General features: G+C 45.7%; 1 protein-coding gene across 3 annotated transcripts in view; it reads left to right on the top strand.

The window, feature by feature from the left end:
- The window catches only part of CRTC3 (CREB regulated transcription coactivator 3), a 713,757-nt gene that overhangs the window by 218,470 nt on the left and 469,939 nt on the right, over nt 1-25,348 (top strand). For all 3 annotated transcript variants that reach the window (XM_069222591.1, XM_069222590.1, XM_069222589.1), the window contains exon 3: nt 17,315-17,434. In XM_069222591.1, coding sequence (XP_069078692.1) covers nt 17,315-17,434 — 120 coding nt within the window. The remainder of the gene's footprint in view (nt 1-17,314; nt 17,435-25,348) is intronic.

Raw genomic sequence — 25,348 nt, 5'->3', positions numbered from 1 at the left:
ATGTTATATAATGCAGTGTTTAAAACACTATATTGAAAAGCATCATAAACTTGTTTGTTTTAATTAATTTTAAACATGCAGACTTTCAACTGGAACTCAATAGTTTCAGTCTATAACCACTGATGTAGAGTGGTGAATATGTAATCTCTCATATTTAATCCTCACGGCTCTCTACTGCTAACTTAATTTCCGTCTGCTTCAATGATATAGCAGTCATTCACTCATTCCATGATACATATCACATCTATACCTCATTTTGTCCTAGGGTTAAGCACCACAGCCTGATAATTCTACATCATATTGGGAAAAGTATAGACAGTTAATTTACGGTTGTCAAATAATGCATCCCATTTTAAATTAACTTTAATGTAATTTTGTGGCAAGAACTCACATTCTTCTGTTTCTGTGAAACTAGTAATCATATTTCTTACATGAGGGAGACATCCGGTAATCGAATGTTGTTGAATAAATTGGTTGTTCAGGAGTGCAAAGCATCTTTGCGTATACCTAAGATCTATTTTATGTAGATCTCTAAAGTTAAGTGAATGCATGAACCTGGATTACAGGCAAATATTTGTTGCAAGGTAGCCTAGTTGTAAACAAGGCAACAAGCCTTCTCTACTTATGCATCCATGATCTGGACTGACATCCAGGTAACTATCTGGACCCTCAACACTACAACATTTTAGGTAGGAGCTAAAGGCAGACATCTTTAAAAAAACTTTACATACGACAGAGTAACTGTCTACCCGGCTTTCTCTCCAATAGGGCTTTGACATTATCTTTGTCTTTGACCTTTTACAATGCTCTGCTGCCTTCTGGTTGGGTTAGCACTATACAAAATCCTGTTGAATACATACAAATGCATACATTTTCCTGTCATGCCCACTGCTAATAATATTACCACTCACGTTTGTTAACTGCAAACCGCTCCCTCGACGTAATTGACTTACAACTCCAAGCCATTGAGACAGAAGCCTGCCTATTGTCTGAAATCTTTGCAGCGTGGGCCTGCCATGTCAGAGCTCTTGCTACCATGTAATGAGGCAATAGCAGACACCTTGATGTCAATGTGGACCATGCTGTGCTTGGCCCCTCCAATTAGTCGCCCGGTAGCAGGTGACATGCCTTTCCTGAAAGACCCGGCTTTTTTAACTCAGCATTCGACCCCTAGTAGTCCAAGTGTCCCCCAGCAAGGTCAACCCAAATACAGTCCATTTTGTGCGCCCAAATGGTAGTCAAAGGTATTGATACATTTGGTAAACAAGTGTTTTCTTCTGAAGCTTTGGCCCTTTGATCTCTGTATATTGTCAGTCTGTCTATTGGGCTGCTATACATATGCCCTTTGGGACATGGCCAGTGAGATCTTGCTGACCACCCGGTTGAATTCAGGAATGCTATTACTCAGACATGGCAGAACAGATAGAATGAACTGTGCAATGGATAACAGTATTAGGAGTAGATATCATGCCTTGATGCGTGCCACAGGTTTCACAGGTGATGTACAGGCATCACTAATAGACATGTCTTTTGGTGACTGCAGACTCTTTGGAGAAAAGTCTGATTCAGCTCTAGAACTTTTTAATGACAGCAATGATACATCCCATCTTGTAGGCAAATATCTACTGCCTTATCTGTTCCACCAACAAAATAGGAAATGTAAAGGGTATTCCTGTCCCTTAGCGTTGCAGCAATGGAAACACTCACTACCTGTGCACCAACTAGTCTAGGCTTTTCATGGCTCAAGTACATAGTGATAGTTGATGTCAAGGGCATGCTCAACTGGGAGGGGACAGGAGCAGTTTTTTCCTACATAGTTGGATAGATATACTTTCGGATTGGTTTGTGCTTCAGATCTGTTATGGGGGGTACGCCCTGCCCCTCACATCTTCCCCCTTAGCATCCCAGTTGTTTTCACTCACATTTTGGTGGCTCATGCTGCCATGCCAATCCAAGAACTCCAATCGATCCAACTGCTTTTGGCCAGAGGGACCTTGGGGAGGATCCCAGAAGGAGAGAACAGCAATTGGGAGTTTATCAGATAGCACAGATGTCTGGTTTACTTGTAACATCTTGGGGACATTTGGAAAGCTTCCTTGGGAATGCATTCCGCCCATTGCTTCCCATTGGCTTTGTGGTTTGTAACTCACATGTGCTTGCTTTCGATGTGCTGGGTTTATATATTTTAGTTTGTCCAGCTTGAGTTCCTTTCCTCCTCATACACTATTTATGGTATCCTTCCAGGAAAGCTCAATTTCTGTAAACAGGCCGTTAAATCTTGTTCTTATTTTGTCAAATTTTTTGTGCATTCTAAGACAGAGGTCAAATGTCGGGCTCTGTATTTCAAGGGAGCTTGATGTTTACTTTTCTTTCTCTGACTTCAAATTGAGAGGATTTATGTTACAATCATGCTGGCTATTGGGGGGTGCTGAACGGAAGGCTGTACTATGTGTTTTTTTCTAGCACACAACAACATTTAAATGCCTGTAAATGAACTGTGCGGATATTTCAGAATTAGGGAAGCACAAATAAAGCACATTTTGTGGTAATTTTGAAGTGTGGTGGAAACACATTTTAATATGATAAAAATAAATCAAGACACTGGGTGATGACAGTTCCAGACAGTATTGCTTGTGTGCTGTATACTTGTACCAGTAAAACTGTATGTCTGTGCAAAAGTAATGATAATTTCAATTGAAGATGTGTTGTCTGTAATGGAAGTGCGTTACTACACCATGCATACTCCACTTTACCTCACTCCACTCTACTCTGAACCACTCCATGCCACTTCACTCTACTCTGCACCACTCCACTCTATGCCACTCCCCTGTAAGCCACTGCACTCTATACCCCTCCACTCTACGCCACTCCACACTGCATCACTACACTCTACTCTGCACCATTCCACTTTATACCACTTCAATCTATGCCTCTATTCTACTTTGCACCACTCTACTCTGTGCCAGTGCACTCTATCCCACTCTACTCTGCTATGCACTACTGTACTGTTCGCCACTGCAATCTATACCACTCCAGTCTAGGCCACTCCAGTCTACTCTGCATCCACTCTGGACCACTCGACTCTATACCACTCTACTCTGCAACACTGCACTCCATGCCACTGCATTCTACGCCAATTTACTCTACTCTATACCAATCCACTCTTTGCCACTCTAATCTACTCTGCAAAACCGCACTCTATGCCAGCACACTCTACTTTGCACCACTCCACGCCAGTGCACTCTATGCCAATCCACTCTGTCACTCTAATATACACTGCACCACTTAATGCCACTTAACTCAACACCACTGCACTCCATGCCACTTCGCGGCACTCCACTCTACGCCACTGCAATCTACGCTGCACCACTCCACTCTGTGCCACTCCACTCTATTATGCATCACTCTACTCTAAGCCACTGTACTTTATTCCAACTACTGCACTCTACACCACTGTGTTCTACTCCAATGCACTCTACACCACTTTACTCAAAACCACTGCACTCTACGCCTGTGCTCTCTATGCCAATCTATGACCATCTACTCCACACCACTGCACTCTAAGCCACTATAATTTATAACACTCTACGCCACTTCTCTCTATGCCAGTGCACTCTACTCTATACCAGTCCCCTCTACGCCACTGTAATCTGCTCTGCAACACTGCACTCTGTGCCACTGCACTCTCCGCTAATGCACACTACTTTGTACTACTCCACTCTATGGCAGTAAACTCTATGCCAATCCACTGTAGGTCACTCTAATATACTGCGCATGACTGAACTCAACGCCACACACCCCATGCCACTCTAAGCCACTGCAGCCTTCCCTGCACCACTGCACTCTGCATCACTCTACCCTGCACCACTCTACTCTAAGCCACTGTACTTTACTCTTACAACTGCACTCTACACTACTGCATTCTACGCCAGTACACTCTACACCACTTTACTCAAACCACTGCACTCTATGCCAATCTACTTTGTGTCAATCTACTGCCAATCTACTCTGCACCACTGCACTCTATGGCACTATACTTTATGCCACTGCACTCTGTGCCACTCAACACCATTGTATTCTATGTCACTGCACTCTATGCCACTCTGTTCTACTCTGCACGACTGTATGCCACTTCTCTCTACTCATACGGGCCTTACGATGGGACCGCTGCGTACAATGAGTGCAGCACTGGGATGTTTTTCCAGCAACATTTTCATCTCGAAGGAGACAGCCTGGCACCTTCTTGTGCAGCAGTCTATCTGCGTACCCCACCTAGAGCTCACAGTATTGACAGATAGTTTGTCTCTAGGCAGGGGCGTTCATCCGGAAAAGGTGGAAGTCAGAGGTCTCTGGTGCCCTCTAGAATGAAAGCTCCACATCATTCTTTTAGAGTTCCGTGCTGTCCATCTGCTTCTGAAAGCCCTTCCCCAATCTTTCAACGGGAGACCGGTGCAGGTTCTGACAAAAAACATGATGCTTGTGATACTACAGCAAGCAAATGGCATGAGGTCTTGGATCGTGTACCAGGCGTTGCATTGCACCTTTGGAGATGGCTGGACCATAAGAAAATCTCCCTGGTGGTCAATGATGTAGAAAATGCCAAGACGGGCAAGCTCTGCAGACATTCACTAGCAGTCCACAAATTGCATTTTGACCTAGTGGTGCCTCAGGACATGAGGCATGCCCTGGCTAGATCTTTGTGTCACCACTGAGAATGTGCACTGTTTCTGTAACTGTACACTGACGTTCCTGCCTTGAAGAATTCTACGTGGTTGCTGTCTGCCTGGAGTGGTGTGCCGGGGTTCTGTACACCTTTCCACTGCTAACTCTCCTGCTTTGAGTTATGAGGAAAGTCAGGATGGTCTACGTTCAAGTCATTTTGATAACTTTGAATTGGGCTCAAATGGTGTTGTAGCCATCCCTGTTGAACCTAAGAATTTGTTTTTCAATCCACCTCCCTATTTGGGAGGAACCAGGGCAGGTTCCTGTACCTGAACTTCACACAAAGTGCACCTCCATGTGTGGAGACTGAGTGGTGACCATTGAGCAGTTTCAGCTTAACCTGCTCAAGTGGTGGATGTTATTCTTACTGCTAAATGCCCGTTGACTAAATCTATTCGGGGCATTGGGTGAGATTTGTGACTGATGGGGAGACTGATAGCTTGATCATTTGCAGACTAAGCTATCTGACTGTTTTTGTTTGTTCTATGAATGATCCATCAAAAACTTTGAACAGAGTAAAAGATTATGTCAGTTTTCTCTACTTTTTTACATTTGCCTGATGATCCTCAGGCCTCGAAAAATTGTAAAAATGTTACTAGACCTGCATGTTGAGTAACCTGAATAATCTACTCGACCTAACTGTAATGTGCATGACCAGTAAATGGGTCTTAAATTGTGTGATCTAGGCAAATACTTTAGTTTACAAATTGACCTTTTTCTTCATCTTCACATATGAGTGCATCTTCAGAAATGTTAACTCAGCATTTCTGCTGTACAAAAAAAGCTATTTTGTTAGATTAAATAGACTAAACGTTTGCTCCATGCACAATAAGAATCTAGCCCACATATATACACATTATCCATGACCTGCCTCCTAGTTTACTAAAAGAATTGCCATCAGGGCACGAGTATTTGTCAGTTTGTGGTTAAACACTCACTTTTAATAAATATATTACTAAAGTATGATGTGGCTGCACACTGTCATGTGCAGACTGTAGAAGTTCAAGAAAAGTCCCAAAACCTTCCCACTAACTTGCAGCTTTACTGATAAAACTATATAGTATATTAGCAGTAATCTGTGAAAATTGGTTTTCAGAAAACATTTATTATTTGCACATCACCAAGTAAAGTGTCCTAATTGTTTTCGTCCTATTAAAATATTTTTTCATAGTACAGAAGTACAAAAAATGGGCTTTCACAACGACTGAAATATACTACAAAATGTTTGTACAGTTGATTTAGGGCCTGATTTAGATTTCAACAGACATTTTACTCCATCACAACTGCGATGGATATCCTGTCCACCGAAATATAAATCCCATAGGAAACATTGGGATTTATATTTCGGCGGATGGGATATCCATCACCGTTGTGACGGAGTAACCTACCCACAGAGTTCTAAATCAAGCCCTTAGTTATTTAAATATTGTGTGTAAAGAAAAACCTTACACACTACAGCCTTTCATTTCAAACTCTTTGTACAGCAGGTCAGACAGTTCTCCTTAAAAAATCCTGGAACTATGCACTCAGAAGGAAAAGTGACCCTTCCCCTCAAGACAAACTAACTTTTGACATCTGCCTCTGAACACAGAGCAAATGTGACAAGAACAAGATTTAAAGGTGTCTTTATTGCTCCTTCACTTTCTGACTGAACAGAACATGTGTTCCTTGTCAACTCACCAGAAGGGGTGAGTAGGTCCTAAAAATAGCTCAACCTGATAAAATATGCCTCGCAAGAGGGAGTGGGCAAGTAGATTTTTCGAGGCCTGGACCCTTCTTTGTTCATGTCAACCTTTGTAATGAGTTTCATAAAAAGTCTGATGCAAATGTTTCCACTAAAGCACCTTTCATTATGTTATTGGTACCTTACCTTAGTCCTTGCATTCTTGACGTGCATGCCTTTGGAAGCCTTGGATAGCTATTCTCTGTTGCTATAGATCATCAAATAGTTTTTCGTTATCGCACTTACCTGTGTTTGGCATGTCATTGAGCTGCAGGTGCCGTCAGTGCGGCCTCTGTACACCATTTTCTTTCCAGACAAACTGGTGCTGAGGACTCGGGCTTCCGTTTTTCCTAAGGTTGTTTCACCCTTCACATGGGTGAATACATCACCCATCTCCTCTTTTCATCTCAGCCACATATCTCTGAAAAGGAGGAGAGGCTTAAGCAATTAGACACAGAGAGAGCTCCAAGCTTCTGCATCTTGCGTACAAAGGAATACTGAATTGATGACCAGCATTTTGTGGGTTTCACTGGTGACAAAAAAATATGGCTTTTCAGAAATAAACTCTGTCCAGGTGGATCGTCTTGTAAAGACTTGCTATACCATGGCCAAGATGGAACTCACTGAGGGCTCATTCCACCAGAAACAAGGCTATTTCGAAGGCAGTGGTGAGGGATGTTCCTGTCCTAGACATCTGCAAGACTGCAACATGGGTGTCGATCAAGTACTACTGCCTTGAAAGTGAGTTCTGCAGAAAGAGCCGTTTTGCCCAATTTGTCCTGCAGGACTTTCTGGTATGAACCCTCTCTTCATACCCTTCACCATTTGGGAGGTGTTGGTTGGGTATCTTTCCTAGAGATGGGTAATCTATGGTTAGCAATATCCATTAAAGGATTTACTTTAAGGAATGCTCTTTCTTGTAAATACTCTATCCAGCTGGAGAGTCCTCACCACCCTCTTGCCCATTCTTTGGGGTGGACTCCTGTGACTGTCTAAAAGGTCCCAAGCTAGATTCAGCACACTGTCACCTCCAGCCTGATTTTGTTCATCAATGTCTGAGGGAGCAGAAAAATCCAGAGAAAGCTGATAACAGCGCTCAGGGATGGCGTCTATATGCGCCTCTGCAAGGTTGTCGTGCAGTCTGATGGCACCACCTGCTGGCGCGCAGGAGCAGTTGCTGGATTATGGTGACAACATGGATAATTTCTTACCCCTATGGAAGGCGCCCTATAGCCAAACACTCCCCCCACCTCCCACACCATAACGACGATGATACAGTGTCATCATGCTTCTAAAAGGTTTATTACACAGCAAAGACTTCAGAGCCTCCTCCTCTCTTCTTGACTTTCGCAAGAAGCCGAAGACCTGGCTTTTCGAGTAAGCCCTTTTTGGCGGACCTCTCAGACCTGCAACAGAGCGCTTGGATGCCGTTACGGTTGATTAACATGTTGTAAAAACAACAATCTTGGATGTGTACTTGTCTGGTACGTATAACCGTGAAATATTTCTGACAATTTGAGTGAGAAAAAATCTTAAAATTTGGATGGAAAAAAGTAATATGAAAAAAGGATACATACTTGGATAATATTTTCACTTCAACTTTGAGCTAGTTTTTACAGTTCTCTGGTAGGGTAGGTAATCCAAAGTGTCCACACTTTCCAGTAGGTTAAAGGCCTTTAGCAAATGTTTCTGTGGGCTTTAGATTGAGCCATTCATGCAGGTTTACAGCGGAGAAAATGTTTTCATAATATTATAGGCGGCAGCTGTTTATGGCTAATGACAACCGTACTCTAATTGAAAGTTAAATAAGACATTTGTTTAGTTTCTCAGAGGCTATATCTTACACCCTGATGAGACTGGAGTTGGAATCTGTGCTGTGGCGACTGATGATCCCTGAAAGTGGCAGGGCATAACACTTGCCACAGGTTCACCTGATTGTCTTCAAAATTTGCTTTAGGTGCCCTCAGACATAAATGTACCCATACACTCACTCATTGTTTCTAAATTGCACATGCGCACACTCAGACTTTAACAATCACTGTCCGTCACGGTAAACATCTGGAGTACAGGTGATCCTGTTTGACCCTATTGCAACTGAACCTGCTGCACATTTGATAGAGGCACCCCTGACTCACCCTCACTTCTGAAAATCTCGCCCTCACTCACTCAAACTCACTCTCAGTGCTTTACTCAATCCCTTTCCCTCCCTTTTACTTATTTATGCTCACTCAGATTCTCATGAGTCCCATTCTTTCACTCTCATTGACTCACCAACACGCTTTTACTCACATCTTCACAGAGACGCAGCACTGAAATATATGTTTTTTTTTGCTTACATTGCTTCCTTTGCTGGCTTCTCAGAGTGTCTATTGCAGTGGCAGAGCAATGGACTGTACACCAGAAAGCCTTGACTAACGAGGAGCCAGACAGAGCAGGGCCAGGTTTAAGAGGAAGACCCACCTGAAGACCTCTTCCAGCGTCTTCATAGAAATAAAAGTTCAGCCCTTTAAGAAGCTGAGACAATGCCCCTGATGCTCTGTGTGGCTCTTCACTGACCCCCAGAGATGCACTAATGTGTTCCTTGACAGCTCCACTTTATCAGGTATACTGTGCTGCCTGAGACATGTGCAGTATGTCTGCTAAATAAAAAGGTATTGTGTCTGTGTTATGTGTTAGGGGATCATAATAGAACCACATCCCTCACCTGCACAATCCAGACATCCATCTGCAGAGTGCTCGGTTTTTCAACAGCACTCTGTAGCTTGACCATCACTTAACCTCTCAGTCCCATCTTCTTCCTCCTTACTGTGTGTGACCGCCATTTAAAACAAGTGGGCACAAGAGCCAATGTGTTTAATGAGCAGAACCCATTTGAGGTCTAAAGCCTGCCATAGAAGCAGAGAGGTGGGGCTGCCCTCAGCATCCAGAATGGGACAGACAACTTAAAGAGTGATGCACAAGGAGCATGTGGTCTGTGTGAGAGTTCGTGAGACGCGACGGGCACTAGAGGGAAAAGGCAACAGAATGAGAAGCATGGAATGACAGCAAGGAATAGGATATGAAACCAACTGCAAAGAGAGTGCAGGAAAAAAGTAGAGAGGGGGGCATACATGATGAGGAAACACCCTACAAATTACCTTTATTAAGTTACTACATACTTCCAACGACACCGAGTTTCCTTTTACAAATCATTGATTTTAGGCATGTTAGTACATTCTTTTCCCTGCTTATATGAGTCAAAACTACAGCTCCCAGAATGCAATAGACTCTTAGAGGAAATGTGACTGGCCTATGGTCTTCCTGATGACATGGAGTCATAGTAACCTTAACAGAAGACAGGGAGCGAGAGGGCGATACCATCATTACAATCATACAAAAACCATGGACAGAATTATGACATTGCGCAGTAAAGGCTGTTTCCCAAGATTAACACATATTAGCGGGGACTGCCCTAATAACAACAGAACCTAAAAACAAACTGTTAATCAAGGCCACCGTTCACAACTAAGGCCTTGACTATAGTTTTGTTACAAATGAATGGGTATAAACCCACCCTGGTCCTATAAGCACAACCTATCAATCAGTAACTAACTGTAGTTCATCTTCACTCTTGGTTTTACAGCCATGTGGTAATCCCTTTAATTTCACAGAAAGTGCTTCGAAAACGAGTAGAAGATAGCCTGTGAACTGCAGCTGTTAGCTGTAAAGCAAAAGAGCGCTTGCCAAATTCATAGCCCTTGCTCCAAAACGGGTACTATAATACCAGGGACGAAGAGGGTGTGCGAAGAGGACACTGAGTATAAGAGGAAGACCTCAATAGAAAGCACTGCCTGGCGGAAAAGTTATTCGGCTCTACTGTCTAGGGATGGGTCGCATCTCTGCGTAATCCTATGTAGTAATGTTGTCTGCACTATTATTGTCTGTTTCTCCTGTAATCAGAAAGCCCTGCGCACTTTTAAAACCTATGTGCCCTCTCGATGCTGCCATCAGCTGTAGTACGGGTGTGCTCTTCAGCTTCCCTTGGTACCTGCTATGTCACCGCATCGCTCGCAGCAGTCAGTGCCAGATGTCCGTTTCTACCTGTCCTCGAGGTATCGAGTGACAGCGCAGTGCTGCATAATCTAATCTTTCTTGTTGGGCGCATTTAACTTTTCTGCCTGGCACTGTCTTCAGCCCCCTATCACCGATACCAATTGCATGCAGCACAAGGTCATAATCCTAGTTTACAGCCCGTTTGACTCCTTCCTCAGTCCTGTGTGTTGTCTTTGTGGCCTGACAAATGGCTTGCACTCTACAATAAACTGGTTTGCTGAAAGCAGGCACTTTTGAATGCAAGCAATAACATTCAAGCCATTTGTTAGGACATAAACAAAAACACAGAGTCTGGTAACAGATTGCAAGGGATGGCATAATGTATAGCCTCCGGCTGTACTCTGGTCTGGTGTAATCTTTGGGAAAGGAAATCCCAGGAGGCCCATTTACCCCTGATGCCCTGTACTGTCATAAACAGGCCACTGCAAGGAGTTGGGTATGCTAAAATGCAGAAGTGGATTGTTACTTGGTAGCAATTAAGGAACATATAATATCCAATATCCTTTCCATTTCAGGGTAATACCCTTGTAAAGTACATAAACAGGGAATCACTTATGCTTTTTACGTATATCTTGGGTGACTCAGACTAACTAGACTGTTTTAGTTACCGTTTTGCTAAGGAATGAATGAGATTTGTAGTCTGCCAACTTGGACATGTTATTCTATGTATTAGGGTTAAAAGTTGTGCACTGTGACCAGTGTTTGGTAGTGTGATTACTACATTCTCATTTTGGCTAGGGTCATATGTAAACAGTAGATTGTGAGCCATTTAGCTACATGTATTCACCCTGCTCCCGACCTTGAAAATTTGCTTCCTAGCCAACCTCTCAATATGACTACACAGTAAAAAAAACCAAGGGATAGCAATGTTAATAAGCCATGATTAGCACCACAAAATATCCCCTGTCGGTAAATATATCTAATAAGTGTCCCCTGAAGTGGAACTCGTTTTCTTGTACATAAAGAGGGTATGTCGCTGTGTGTTGTTGCTGTAGCCCACAGAGTCGTATTCCCCCTATTTGTTTTTACTGTGGTTCATTCTTAATGAGCACAGCTGTTGGGGCAACCCACATTTTGTTGCCAATGAGGGAACTTCAAATAAGTAAATTTGGGTGTGCCCAGTTTACAGATTTTTGATGAGACACCATTGTATGTCTTAATCACATTCAATCTTCTATATGCTCCATTAAAATATTCCTTTATCTTTGCAATATCTGCACCATAACTATTCAGATTGGCCACCTTATTAACATTTTTTGAGTGATAAGCAAATATTCACACATTGTATACTGAAATCTCCACAGGCTACTGACCTATACGTGTATTCTCCTTCTCACCACTGCAAAATGAACTTGCCAATTTACTGTTAAAGTCAAACATTAGACACTATGTTTGTTTTAGGGAAGTAAATTGGTGTAACTTTGCTTTTTGCCTTGATGATCATTTTGGTTTTCCATTAAATAATCATGAGATCATTTGTCCCATAATACACTTGGAGTGCATTTGTTTTACATTGGAACCTGGCTGGGTCAAGTCTAAGCTCAGTACCATCTGCTTTAAATGTTAAACCATGTTTCCTTTAAGAAATGTTGTGCTGTTGATGCCAAGGGATGATATTCCAGAAATGTCTGCTGCGGACTGCGAGGATTTCCTTAGGGATATCCAACTGCCGGTACTGACGGCAGAAGACAGAGACGCACTGGAGGCTACTATGACAGAGGAGGCGATGACCCTGGCTTTGCAAGACTTGCAGGCGGGGAAGGCCATGGGTCCCAATGGGATCCCAGTCGAACTGTACAAGGGAATAGCAAGCGTGATTGCCGGTCCACTCCTGGGAATGTTTAAGGAAGCCAGGGACAAGGGCTGCTTGCCGGCTGACCAAAGGGAGGCGACAATTGTGGTGATGCATTAGGGAGGGAAGCACCCAGAGGTGTGTACCTCATATAAACCGATATCCCTCCTCAGTATGGAAGCTAAGGTGCTGGCCAAAGTACTAGCCAATAGATTGGGGGGGGGCGTAATAAGACACCCAGTGCATCCGGATCAGTCGGGATTTATGCCGGAGAGTAGCACGAGACTAAACCTTAGGTGTTTATTCAGGGTACTGCACTTATCAGCGCACCCAGGGGCAGATCAAGCTGCCCTGCTGGCATTGGACGCTAAAATGGCGTTTGACAATGGAGTGGAACTACATGTTTGCAGTTATGGAGCGATTGGAGTTTGGGCTGCATTTCTGCAGTTGGATCCGACTGTTGTATGCATCCCCTGTGGTGCGGGTGAAGGTCAATGGAGTGGTGTCACAGAAGTTTGAGCTAGAGCGGGGCACTAGGCAGGGCTGCCCGCTGTCCCCCGCTCTTTGCTCTGCCATTGGAGTCACTGGCAGCATGGTTCCAGCAGGACCCCTTGGTGAAGGGCATCCAAAACGTTGGGAGGAGAAATTATAAAACATCTAATATCCAATATCCTTTCCATTTCAGGGTAATACCCTTGTAAAGTACATAAACAGGGAATCACTTATGCTTTTTACGTATATGTTGGGTGACTCAGACTAACTAGACTGTTTTATTTACCGTTTTGCTAAGGAATGAATGAGATTTGTAGTCTGACAACTTGAACATGTTATTCTATGTAAAGGGTTAAACGTTGTGCACTGTGACCAGTGTTTGGTAGTGTGATTACTACATTCTCATTTTGACTAGGGTCATATGTAAACAGTAGATTGTGAGGCATTTAGTTCCCCTAGATTTTCTTTTTTTCTTTTTGCATCACTCTGTTTTTGGATCTCAGCTTATTGATTGTGTTGTGTGTCATCGTGTTAAAACATAATTTCTGCCATATCTATTATTAGGCTTTAAATATTGCAGTAACACTTGGCACAATCACTGTTGTCAATTTCTGTACACTGCTAGTTACAACAGTTGGTATTCTATTTTTAGGATCGAGCACGCAAAGTACTCTGTCCCTGGTGTAATCTCTCTGTGGACTCTTAACCACACCCATGTCACGTCCATCATTTTGGTTGGTTCGTGGGCTTGCCTTTTAAAATTTGCTTGATCTAATTAGTGAAAGGCATGCATACGTCATGCCTTTTCCAGTGTTTAGCCTGCCTCGAGCGCACCGGCCAACTACTGAAAACATACTAGGCTCTGTTTTCACCATGGTTTCTGACTACTTTTTCTCTTTATTTCGTAGGCAGCGCAGTCTTGCTGGGCAGTAGTCGAGCGCATTGCATGACAATAACCCTGTTAAATGGATATTTGCACTTTTGCCGATTACATGGATAATTGCACTTTTGCCGATACGTTTCACTGCGAGCGCACTTCTGTTTCCTTTTGTGTGTCTGCTTTGCGCTCATGACTGCCGTCAGTTCGCTTATGTGAAACTGTTTTACTTTTCATTTTCAGTTTATGTGGCATTAAAAGTCGAGTTACGAGTTTACAATCCTAATAGCTTAACTCGAGCATACGCGCGAGACCCATTGCATTGCAAATGATTGTTAGATCTGCTAGTGCTGTACTGCTAATACTGAACAAGCAGCCACCCATGCTTTTATCATATAAATTATCTTTATTGATGTCATAACTACACTTTTACAATTGCTTTATTAACCTTCTTGCTTTCTCAAATTTGCTTGATATTGTATCTTTTGCTCACTCTTTTTTTTCAAAACATCAACATAAAAGGTTGTAGTTATGCATTTGTGCAGCGGGTGTTGATTACCATCATTTAGTTTCACTGGAAAGGGCCTGTCAGTTGTACAGAACAGAAGTCAATGCTATTTTTGGTGGATTTTTATGTTAGAAAGTTCCTGGCAGTCATCAGAAAGATCACTGCAGCTATTGGCACTAATACTGTTTACATTTTGTTTGAGAGGGACCTCAGCCTCATGAGGTACAGTCTCTCTGTTTTTTTTCTTGGTTAACAAGATCTTTTATCATAGTTAATGAACGCTCCCTACTTCTAATTACATGTTTTAAGGATACATTTAAGTAGGTATTTTTAAAATGTGCTTTGTTGTATTTTAAAAATATTTAATACTGCGATGTTTAGGCTTTAACCCCAAACAGAATCAAGCTGGATTTTCCAGGTCGTTCCTAAATTAAATCTGACCATGGCTTGAGTTCATTATAATCAGTGGGGACACAATTTGGTCCCCATTTATAGAATATCTGAACTTCATTCAGCTCTTAAGAACAAAGTATGGGTAAACCTGTATATCATCTAATTAATCCATATGTTCACATCAGAGTTCTCTTTGGAATTATCATATCCAGCCAAAACAGCTGAAAGTTTATTGTAAGGTGCGTGAATGGAACACGCAATACCAGTGTGGCGTACAAAGATAAAGCCGACATGTGTTTCGCCCCCTAGTGGTACGTAAACCTGGGGCTTTCTCAAAGCTATTCCAATATTCTTAAGGTGAGTTATTATATTGCTCCATTAGCATGTTGGAATGATTAGGGAACATATCAGTTGATAAGTACCATTTGACGGAGAGTCTCGGGATAAATCCCTTGTTCGAAATTAGTAGTCCCTGGACCCATCTTGAGTGCATACATTCAGCTCTTGACTTCTTCCTTTTCTTTAAAGGCTTAAAATCCACTTCCAGGCCAACACTTTCCACTTTACGAAATGTTGTCTTCTCTAGAATTGATGGAGAAAATGACCTGCACACCAGCCTCCCATATGCCATCTTCACTCACTAGAGTCTTTTTTCATGCAGGCTTTTAACTTATTAATCGACAACAAAAATATTGCCACATGATCTCTTTAGTCAAGAATCTTAACTGGCGTCTCCTGCACTCATGAAGTTCAATTTGCACTGCATAATTTACAAATCCGCTTGAACCTAAATGTATTCACCCAGCTCCCGACCTTGAAAAATTGGTTCCTAGCCAACCTCTCAATATGACTACCCAATTAAAAAACCCAAGGGACAGTAATGTTAATAAGCCATGATTAGCACCAGAAAACATCCACTGTTGGTAAATGTATCTAATAAGTGTCCCCTGAAGTGGAACTCGTTTTGTGTAAATAAAGAGGGTATGTCGCTGTGTTTTGTTACGCAGGCCACGGTCGTAATCCCCCTATTTGTTTTTACTGTTGTTCGTTCTCCCTGAGCACAGCTTTTGGGGCAACCCACATTTTGTTGCCAATGAGGGAACTTCAAATAAGTAAATTTGGGGTGTGCCCAATTTACAGACTTCCGATGAGACACCATTGTACTTCTTAATCACATTCAATCTTCTATAGGCTCTATTAAAATATTCCTTTATCTTTGCAATATCTGCACCATAACTATTCAGATTGGCCACCTTATAAACATTTTTTAAGTGATAAGTGAATATTCACACATTGTATACTGAAATCTCCACAGGCTACTGACCTATACATGTATTCTCCTTCTCACTGCTGCAAAATGAACTTGCCAGTTTACTGTTAAATTCAAACATTAGACACTATTGCCCTCATTTCGACCTCGGCGGTCTTTTTCAAAGACCGCTGAGGTACCGCCGTGCTGAAGACCGCCAGTGCAGGTGGTTTTCCACGTGGCGTATTATGACTGCTGGCAGCCCTCCGTCCTTTTTCGGACGGAGAGCCGCCAGGAGCCATACTGGCGGTCGGCGGGGAAGTGGAGGCTGCCCCACCTCCACTGCCCCATCATCAGAACACCACCCACTGAATCACGTTCCATGATTCGGTGTGGCGGTGTTCTGGTAACGGGAAGCTGGCGGCCGAGCAGCCCCAATGGATCCCATCCCCTCCTGGAGGATCAACGGACAAGGTAAGTTGATAGTCTGTTAGGGGCGGGGGGTGTTGTGTGTTGTGTGTTGTGTGCATGCATGGGGGTGTGCATGTGAGTATGTAGAGGAGGTGTGTGAGTACGTGTATGCATGCAGGGGGTGTTGTGTGTATGGGAAATGTGTGCGGGTCGGTCTGTGTGCATGTCTGTTTGTATGTGTGCGGTTATGTGTTGTTGTAAGGTATGTGTGCGTGTAGGGGTGTGTGTCTGTGCATGTTGGGGTTGGGAGGGGGGTGTGTATCTGTGCATGTTGGGGGTAGGTGTGGGGAGGGAGGCCCTGCTACCTTTGGGTGTAGCAGGGGGGTCGGGCTGTGGGGGGAGGACTCGGGAGTGGGGAAGTGGGGTGGGGGAGACCCCTATCAGTGCCAGGGAAGGAATTCCCTGGCACTGATAGTGCCTACTGCCATGGATTTCGTGGCGGTTCCAAACCACCCGAAATCCATGGCGGTATGCAGGGTCCTGATACCGCTGGCGATCTGGTGACAGCCGCTGGGCTGGAGACCGAAGTCTCCAGGCCAGCTGTCGTCACCGCCCTGGCGGTCGGAGTGGAGAAGTGGCGGATGACCATGGTGGTAACCGCCATGGTCATAATTCCATTTTTTTTCTTGACGGCCTGTTGGCGGGTTTACCGTCACATCTCCCCCGTCCGCCAGGGTCATAATGAGGGCCTATATTTGTTTTAGGGAAGTAAATTTGCTTTTTGCCTTGATGATCATTTTGGTTTTCCATTAAATAATCATGAGTTAATTTGTCCCGCTGTGCTCTTGGAGTGCATTTGTTTTACAATGGAAGCTGGCTGGGTCAAGTCTAAGCTCAGTACCATCGGCTTTAAATGTTAAATCATGTTTCCTTTAAGAAATGTAGTGCTGTTGATGCCAAGGGATGATATTCATGTATAATGCTCTTTTAGTTCTGTGAACTAGCCATCAACATATTTATTAATGACCTCCTTTTTTCCTTTTCTATTTTTTCAGCCTTCAGTTAACCCAACAGATAACATTCGAGGAATGCGCCATCACGGGCTGGTGGAGAGAGTGTCTCGAAGCCGTCTGCATCCTTCTCATCATAGACCTGTAGAGAAGCATGGGCGACCAATATCCTTTCCATTTCTGGGTAATACCCTTGTAAAGGGCATAAACAGGGAATCACTTATGCTTTTTTACATTCATGTTTTGTGACTCAGAGTAACTAGACTGTTTTATTTACCGTTTTGCTAATGAATGAATGAGATTTCTAGTCTGCCAACTTGGACATGTTATTCTGTGTATAATGGTTAAAAGTTGTGAACTGTGACCAGTGTTGGGTAGTGTGATTACCACATTCTCATTTTAGCTAGGGTCATATGTAAACAGTAGATTGTGAGCCATTTAGCTCCCCTAGATTGTTTTCTCTTTTTGGATCACTTTGTTTTTGGATCTCTGCTGTGAGCGAGTCTCAGTCATTGTATGCTCTGGTAAAATGGGTTTGAGTATTAACAACCAGTGCCTGCCTTTTAAAGTAAGGGCCACTGCTGCGCAGTGGTGTAAGAGGCTCTTGGCTGGTTGGGTATGATCATGTCTGCCTACGTTTATTTGCTGAGCAAGGGGGACTGCTGTCTAACTGAGCCTGATGTCTGTCCACAGTTAGCCTGTTACAGATGGGACCTACCTTAAATAAGGAGTTTAAGGTCTGTGCAGACCTTATATTTTAATTTTAATTAGCTATTCAGAAAGAAATGTTGCCATTTGTTTCAGACTATAATATAAGTCTGTATTATTTCACTGTAGGTCTACAGCAGGTTTCTCCAGGAAGTAGCTTGTGAGCTACTGATAGCTCTTCAGTGTGCAGCAAAGCGTACTAAATAAGAAGCTTTTGTTTGGCTAAGTTAATATATGTAGACTAAAAATTCAGACTGTGTTTTAGACAGCTTGTCTATTTTTACAACTAATAAACAAATGTTTGAAAGCTGATATTTGAGTGATAAATTGTGTAGCGTTTATTACTAATGTTCTTACCTTGGTGTCAGGGGCATTGCAACTATGGCTGTTGTGCATTACTCATGCAGAGTCATTCCAAATTGACAAAGCATGTTTTATATTAGTGCCTTATGATCACAGCTTGTGTATGGTGCACACTGCTGGAATCTTATCTGATGTAGTCACTGTTACAACACTAATAATAATAGTAGCTCGGGATGATTTTCATTGAACATAAGACTGTAAGCGAAAACTGCACCAAAATATAATTTCCCATTCACTGGGCTTAGAGAAGAATTTAATGTCTCTTTCTCTAGTAAGCAAAGGCTGACCCCAAATATGATTTTTTTTCTTATGGATACTTCTAATTGCATATTCCTGACATTCAGAATATCCTGCGTCGGGGGGCAGAACTTGCCACCAAAGAAGATGACCGTGCACTGATAGTACTGTGGTGCTGCTGGCGTCTTTAAACCCCCCAAATCCTGAGAGATGCTGTTGACCACGGGGCTCGTGGTACTCCTGGATCCCCGCGACCCTGGAGGAGTTGACGCGGTCCTCGATGGGCGTGGACAAGGGCCACGGGCACTAAGAAAACTCCGACCAGCTCCGGGCAAGATGGTGGGTGGAGCAGAGCGGCCCTGACTGCGGCGAGAATCCTGAGGTGTGAGGGCCCTCGTGGCTGCAGCCTGTTTTGCTGTCAGCCTCGGGGAGCAGAGTGAACATCTTGAATGGCTGCTGGGGCCGGGAGCGGTGAGCCGGCCATCCGGCCGGGGACAGAGGCAGCCACACGAGGACACAGTAGGCAGCACCCATTGTGTGACCTGCGATCCGGGCTCCCTCACACTGGAAGGAAACAGCAGGAGGTGCATACGGTCTGCACTCATCGCCCCCCCCAGAGAGTGTGGGGGGGATAAAAAGGAGGGTGACTGGCAAGAGCATCAAACAGGTGGACCACTAAGAACCCCTTGAGGCAAAGGAGGTGAACAGGTGGTGGGGGCGGCCCTAGGACCGGCACGAGAAGGAAGCCGGACAGTGGAGGTGGTAGACGTCACCTGGGGGGATTTAGTCCCTCAGACAGCGGCTGGCCCCCCACCCCACCTGACCCCAAGGCCTGAGTCCAGCGGATGCCCCTAGAAACTGGTAGAGGCCACCGTACTGTTGTGGGGCCAATCACCGATCTGGTGCATAATACAGGGAGGCTCTGGATAAGAGGCGAATGGCAGCAAGGGCCCGATGGACCGAGTGAGGGCCTCAAGAGTGATTTGGTCACATCTGAAGTGGGCCCTTAAAGGAGAGATACTGAGGAAAGAGATCATGGTCAAAGGCCGCGACCTCAAGCAGCAACAAACAAACAAACAATCTTGGTAGGTACGCAGTACGAATGGAGGCGGCGGGGGGGCTCCTCTCAAAGAGGTATGGGGAAGCCTCGGGGGAGGACTTTGGGCCGCGAACAGAGCGGTTCCATTGCTCCCCTGGAGCCGAAGCTAGATACATTTCAGATCGATGTTAATCTCCTTAGGGCGGACATGGGCAAGATTTTCCGCGAAAGTAGCCGCTGCAGAAACCCAAATAGATGGCCTACAGGCTACGACAAAACGGTTGGAGGAGCAGGTCCGGAAACTCTCCAAAAAGATCGAAATAACGGAAACCAGGCTGGAAGACCAGGAGGGAAGATTGGTTCGGGTGCCAGGGGGGAAATGGAAGGCCAAATCACGGATTTATTAGTGGAGAACTTAGTCCTGAATAAGCTCAAGCCAAAACGCCTGTCTAACTTCTTCACGGTTGAAAGGGCGCACAGGTCACCCGGCCCCCGCCCAAACCAGGAGTGCCACCGTGGGCAGTAGCCACCAGGATCCTAAATTACAGAGACAGAGATGCTACACGACAGGCAACTATAACTTTCGGGGACCTGCGGTAGGACAAGTCTGTAATCTGCTTCTTTCCGGACTTCACCCTTCAAATGCAGCACCAACGGAAAAACTTCGAGGAAGTTAAAAGAGCGCTAAGGGCCAAGGAACTGAGACATATGATGCTATTCCCGGCAAAACTGAGGGTGGAAAAGGAGGGAAAGCCATGGCACTTCGGCACTCCAGAGAAGGCTTGGGACTGGCTGGAGGGCTGGAAGCCAGGGCACAGGCTGGGGAGTGGACAGAGAGCTCGATCCGATGGCGCACCAGGTGAGGTGGAACCCGGACCAGGCGGAAGACTGGAAAGTGCCCACCTCTGGAAGAGGCCTGAGAACAATCGGATCGAGCAGATACTGAAGTGACAGGAAGCCTTGGCGAGGGGGGCGGGTGGGTATGACTGGGGGGGCATCTTGACTCCTAGCAGCCAGGGTGATGGCAAATAGCCAGCGCAAAGTGGGAGACGTTGGGTGAGAGCCCGCATTTGATACGTTGAGCAACACCTCAAGGTGGTGGCATGTCCCTCGAAGCATAGATTGTTTAGGGCGACAGGCATTCTGCAAGTTGGGGGAGTGGGCAGTTCAGAGCTCGCGGCACAGAGTAGCAGGAAGGGGGGGCTGGGGAAGCAAGTGGTTTTAAGAAAGGATTTAGTGATAATCCAGTTCTTAGTGGCACACGTTGGGGGCATTTGGGGTTTTAACACATCACAGTTCAGCGGGAGGACTCTCCAGGGCAGGGGATAGGAAGATACATCGGGAGATGCCTGGGCCAGACTCTATATAGACTAGACTAGACAAGTTGGCTGGTCCGGAATGCAGTTTGACCATATGGTCCTGGAACGTAACTGGGCTGGAGGTAGAATAAAACGCACATTGGTTCTATAGTATATAAAGCATCACTCCCCAGACATGGTCTTATTTAAGGAAACACACCTATGAGGCAATCATTACAAGGCTTTGGATAGATTTGGTTATGTCCTCAAAGTGCACGCAGGGTATTTAACAGACGCTAGGGGAGTGGGCATTCTAGTGAAAAAGAAAACACCCCCCTGACCATCCATCGGGTGTGGCATAACCATATTGCCCGCTACGTGGCTCTCTTGTGCTCCTGGGAGGGCACTGTGCTTAATCTTTATCTGGTGAACCTCCCCCTTGACTGCTGGTAGCAACCCTTGCAGAGGTGGCGGATCTGTTTCTACACCTATCCACTGGGATCCTCATTCTGGGTGGCGACTGTAATCAGGCCACGAACCCGGAGCTTGATAAATCTGGGCCCTCGGGTAGGTGGGGGGTAAGGGGAGAGAGGGGGTGATGTGGAGGGGGCCTTGGCCTGGGACCACTTTCCCAGTTTGCCAGGGTGCTGGGCCTGACTGACCTTTGGAGGGACGGCAACCCACACGTGAGACAATACACATACTTTTCAGCTGCCCACTAGAGTCTCTCCAGATTGAACTACATCTTCGCCCAATGTGCTAACACCCACCAGTTTCGTGACGCGACTATACATGTGAGGGGTGTTTCTGACCATTCCCCGATCAGGGTTAGACTGCTGGACCCACAGTGGGACCATACACTACCGGGCAGGCTGGACATCTGGGGCCTGAGGGAGCCCAGGGGTTAGAGAGAAACTGCAGGAGGTGGCATCCCTTTACTTTGCGGAGAATCAGGCACAGTAGAGCTGGCAAGGACATTATGGGAGGCCTTCAAGGCAGCCTTGAGGAGACAAGCACAGGCACCCCTCGGGCGACAAGAAAGGAAGAGCGGCTAGCATGCAATACCATAGAGAAAGACATAGTCAGACTGGAGATGGCAGCCCTGGCCTCGAACAGTCCAGAAGACCACCGGAAACTGAGACAATCAGAGCTGAGAGCTCTGGCAGAGAACCGGGCCAGGCAATATGCTGTAGCAGTCCAGCATAGGTTATATGATCTGGGGGACAAGGCTGGCAGGCTGCTAGCATGGCTTGAGAGGAGGGACAGAGAGCGCACATGGGTACTGAGGCTGGAGAGCTCAGAGAGGGGCACACAAATGACAGGGGCAGCCATAGCAGAGACCTTCACAGACTATTACGAAAACCTGTATTCCACAAAGACAGAAATGTCCGCTGTGGACTGCGAGGATTTCCTTAGGGATATCCAGCTGCAGGTACTGGCGGCAGAAGACAGAGACGCACTGGAGGCCACTATGACAGTTAGGATTACCCTGGCGTTGCAAGACTTGCAGGCGGGAAAGGCCGCGAGTCCCAATGGGATCCCAGTCCAACTGTACAAGGGAATGGCAAGCGTGATTGTGGGTCCACTCCTGGGAATGTTTAAGGAAGCCATGGAAAAAGGCTGCTTGCTGGCTGACCAAAGGGAGGCAACAATTGTGGTGATTCATAAGGAAGGGAAGTCCCCGGAGGTGTGTAGGTCATATAAACCGATATCCCTCCTCAGTATGGAAGCTACAGTGCTGGCCAAAGTACTCGCCAATAGATTGGGGGGCGTAATAAGACACCTAGTGCATCCGGATCAGTCAGGCTTTTGTGCCGGACAGTAGCACAAGACTAAACCTTAGGTGTTTATTCGGGGTACTGCCCTTAACAGCGGAACCAGGGGCAGATCAAGCTGCCCTGCTGGCATTGGACGCTAAAATGGCGTTTGACTCTGGAGTGGAACTACATGTTTGCAGTTATGGAGCGATTGGAGTTTGGGCCGCAGTTCTGCAGTTGGATCCGACTGTTGTATGCATCCCCTGTGGTGCGGGTGAAGGTCAATGGAGTGGTGTCACAGAAGTTTGAGCTAGGGCGGGGCACTAGACAGGGCTGCCCGCTATCCCCCCTGCTCTTCGCTCTGCCATTGGAGTCACTGGCAGCATGGATCCAGCAGGACCCCTTGGTGAAGGGCATCCAAACGTCGGGAGACTGGGAGGAATGTATGTCCTTATATGCGGACAATATCCTGCTATACGTCTCACGGCCCTCACTGACCATAGGCAGGCTCATGCAAATATTTAGAATCTTTGACGACCATGCGGGATACACGATCAGTTGGTCCAAGTCTGTGGTATATGCCATGGTGGGAGGGGAACCCAGCCTACTGGGAGACTGTAGGGCTTGAGTGGTGACGGAAGGCTTCCGCTACCTAGGAATATATGGGACCCCATGGAATTCATAAGGAGAAAATTGACTGTCTAACTGTAGAGACTCAAGGGAGATGTGACACACTGGTGAGATCTCCCTCTGACCTTGATGGGGAAAGCAGGGCTTTATAAGATGATGAGCCTGCCACGCCTCCTTTATGCCCCACAAAACATTCCGTATAGTGTGCCGGGAGCGGTGTTTGGTACAATCGCGTCAGAGGTGCAGAGATTGCTGTGGGGGGGCACCGAGGATTGCCGCACACAAGCTACAGAGGGGACCGTACGTGCCTACGAGGGGGGATTGGCAATACCGGACATTCAGAAATACCTTTTGGTTGTCAACGACTGGATGTTTGGGGACCAACAGGATCCGGCATATAGGCTAGAAAGACATCTGGTGGGACCAGAGGGGTCCGAGGCACTGCTACATGATACGTGAATGGAGCGGGAAATGCCGCCCCACACAAGGGCAGTGACTCGGGCATGGAGAGAGGCAACTAAACACCTGGGATGGTGGGGGAGGCTCACCGGTCTTACCCCACTGTGGCACAGCAACGAGCTATCCGAGGTACGGGCCTAGCGGGATTCCAGTGTTGGGAGACGATTGGGGTGGAACACTTGGGGGATGTGCGGAGGGGCCAGGCGTTTGTTGGCTTCGAGACAACCAGAGAGGAGTACGCTCTGGCACCCAGCGAACACTTTCGATACATGCAGCTTGGGCACACGCTAAGGAGGCACACTAGGGAAGGGGAAAGCCTGCCGGATGCTTCCCAGTTGGAAGATCGCATCCTGCTGGAGTCGCGTCATAGGTGGGGCATTTCTGTAATCTGCAAAAAAAAAGTTTATAATTCCTCTGATCCACTGAGTAATTTAAAGGAGAAATGGGTAACAGACCTATGGCCGTTAGAGGAGGAGGAGTAGGGAGAGGCCATAGGTAGTGCCAGGGGCATAGCCATCAGGGCCAGATTTAGACTGGTGCAATAAAAAATCCTTCATAGAGTATACTACCTGCGTACTATGCTATTTAAGATTGGCAGGGCAGAAAATCCAGGTACTGTGGCGAAGAGGGCACATTCATGCATATACTATGGGACTGTCCTCACATAAAAGAATACTGGAAAGAAGTGGTGGGGGAGATGTCTGTAGCACGGGGCTGGAGGTTCTGTTGGCTCCCAAATGGCTAATCGTAGGAATATCAGGGGAATACCCCTGGCCTAGATGCACAGAAATATGGCTGAGACTGGCGAAACATAATATTGCAAGGGCCTGGGGGAGTGCATTTGCCCCAAGTGTGGTGGACTGGAAACGAGATCTGGATTGGTGCCAGCGAGCAGAGAAGGTCATATATGAGGGTAGAGGCTGCCTGAGGAAATGGAGAAAAAAAATATGGGGTGCCTGGGCGGCTGCTCGGGGCGCAGGCAGAGACTGAGGCTCGTGAGAGGGAAGGGAGGGTAGACGACGAGGTGGGGGCTCACCCACTCGTTGGGGCAGGGAGAGGCTGCGTAAAGGCACAAAATGACTGTAAGATGTGCCATCGATAATAAGTCATGCAGTTAAGTAATTCAAGTATGGACTCTCAATGCGATGCTTGAAGCAAAAATGTGAACCCTGTTTATGCATTGTTTGAGGCAGATATATGAACCCTGTTTATGGTTTGAAAAAACAATTAAAAAAATTTAAAATAAAAAAAAAAGAATATCCTGCGGCACCAGACTCTGAGAAATTTAGGGTAATGCTTCAGCATGCTATTTGATGGTGGTGTGTGGTTCTGCAGATACTTCATCCCTCCGGAAGTAACAGAGGAGAGGCACATATAAATGGCATCCTAGGATGCTGAAGTCAGTTGCTTTCTTCCTGTCCCCCTGGACTTGGATCTAGATCTCCACACAGAACTTTTTTTGGTCTTCCGATCACTTCACATTTACCTGAAATAGTGTGCCAGAGATGATGTCTACCTGAAAACAACATGATTTAAGCTGTGCCCAATATGAGAAAGCAGATGTCAGTTACTGGACTGCACAGCATGT

The sequence above is a fragment of the Pleurodeles waltl genome, chromosome 3_1, assembly GCF_031143425.1.
Source record: "Pleurodeles waltl isolate 20211129_DDA chromosome 3_1, aPleWal1.hap1.20221129, whole genome shotgun sequence".
NCBI lineage: Eukaryota > Metazoa > Chordata > Amphibia > Caudata > Salamandridae > Pleurodeles > Pleurodeles waltl.
The sequence above is the reverse complement of the archived record's forward strand: the minus strand, read 5'-3'. Positions and strand labels throughout refer to the sequence as shown.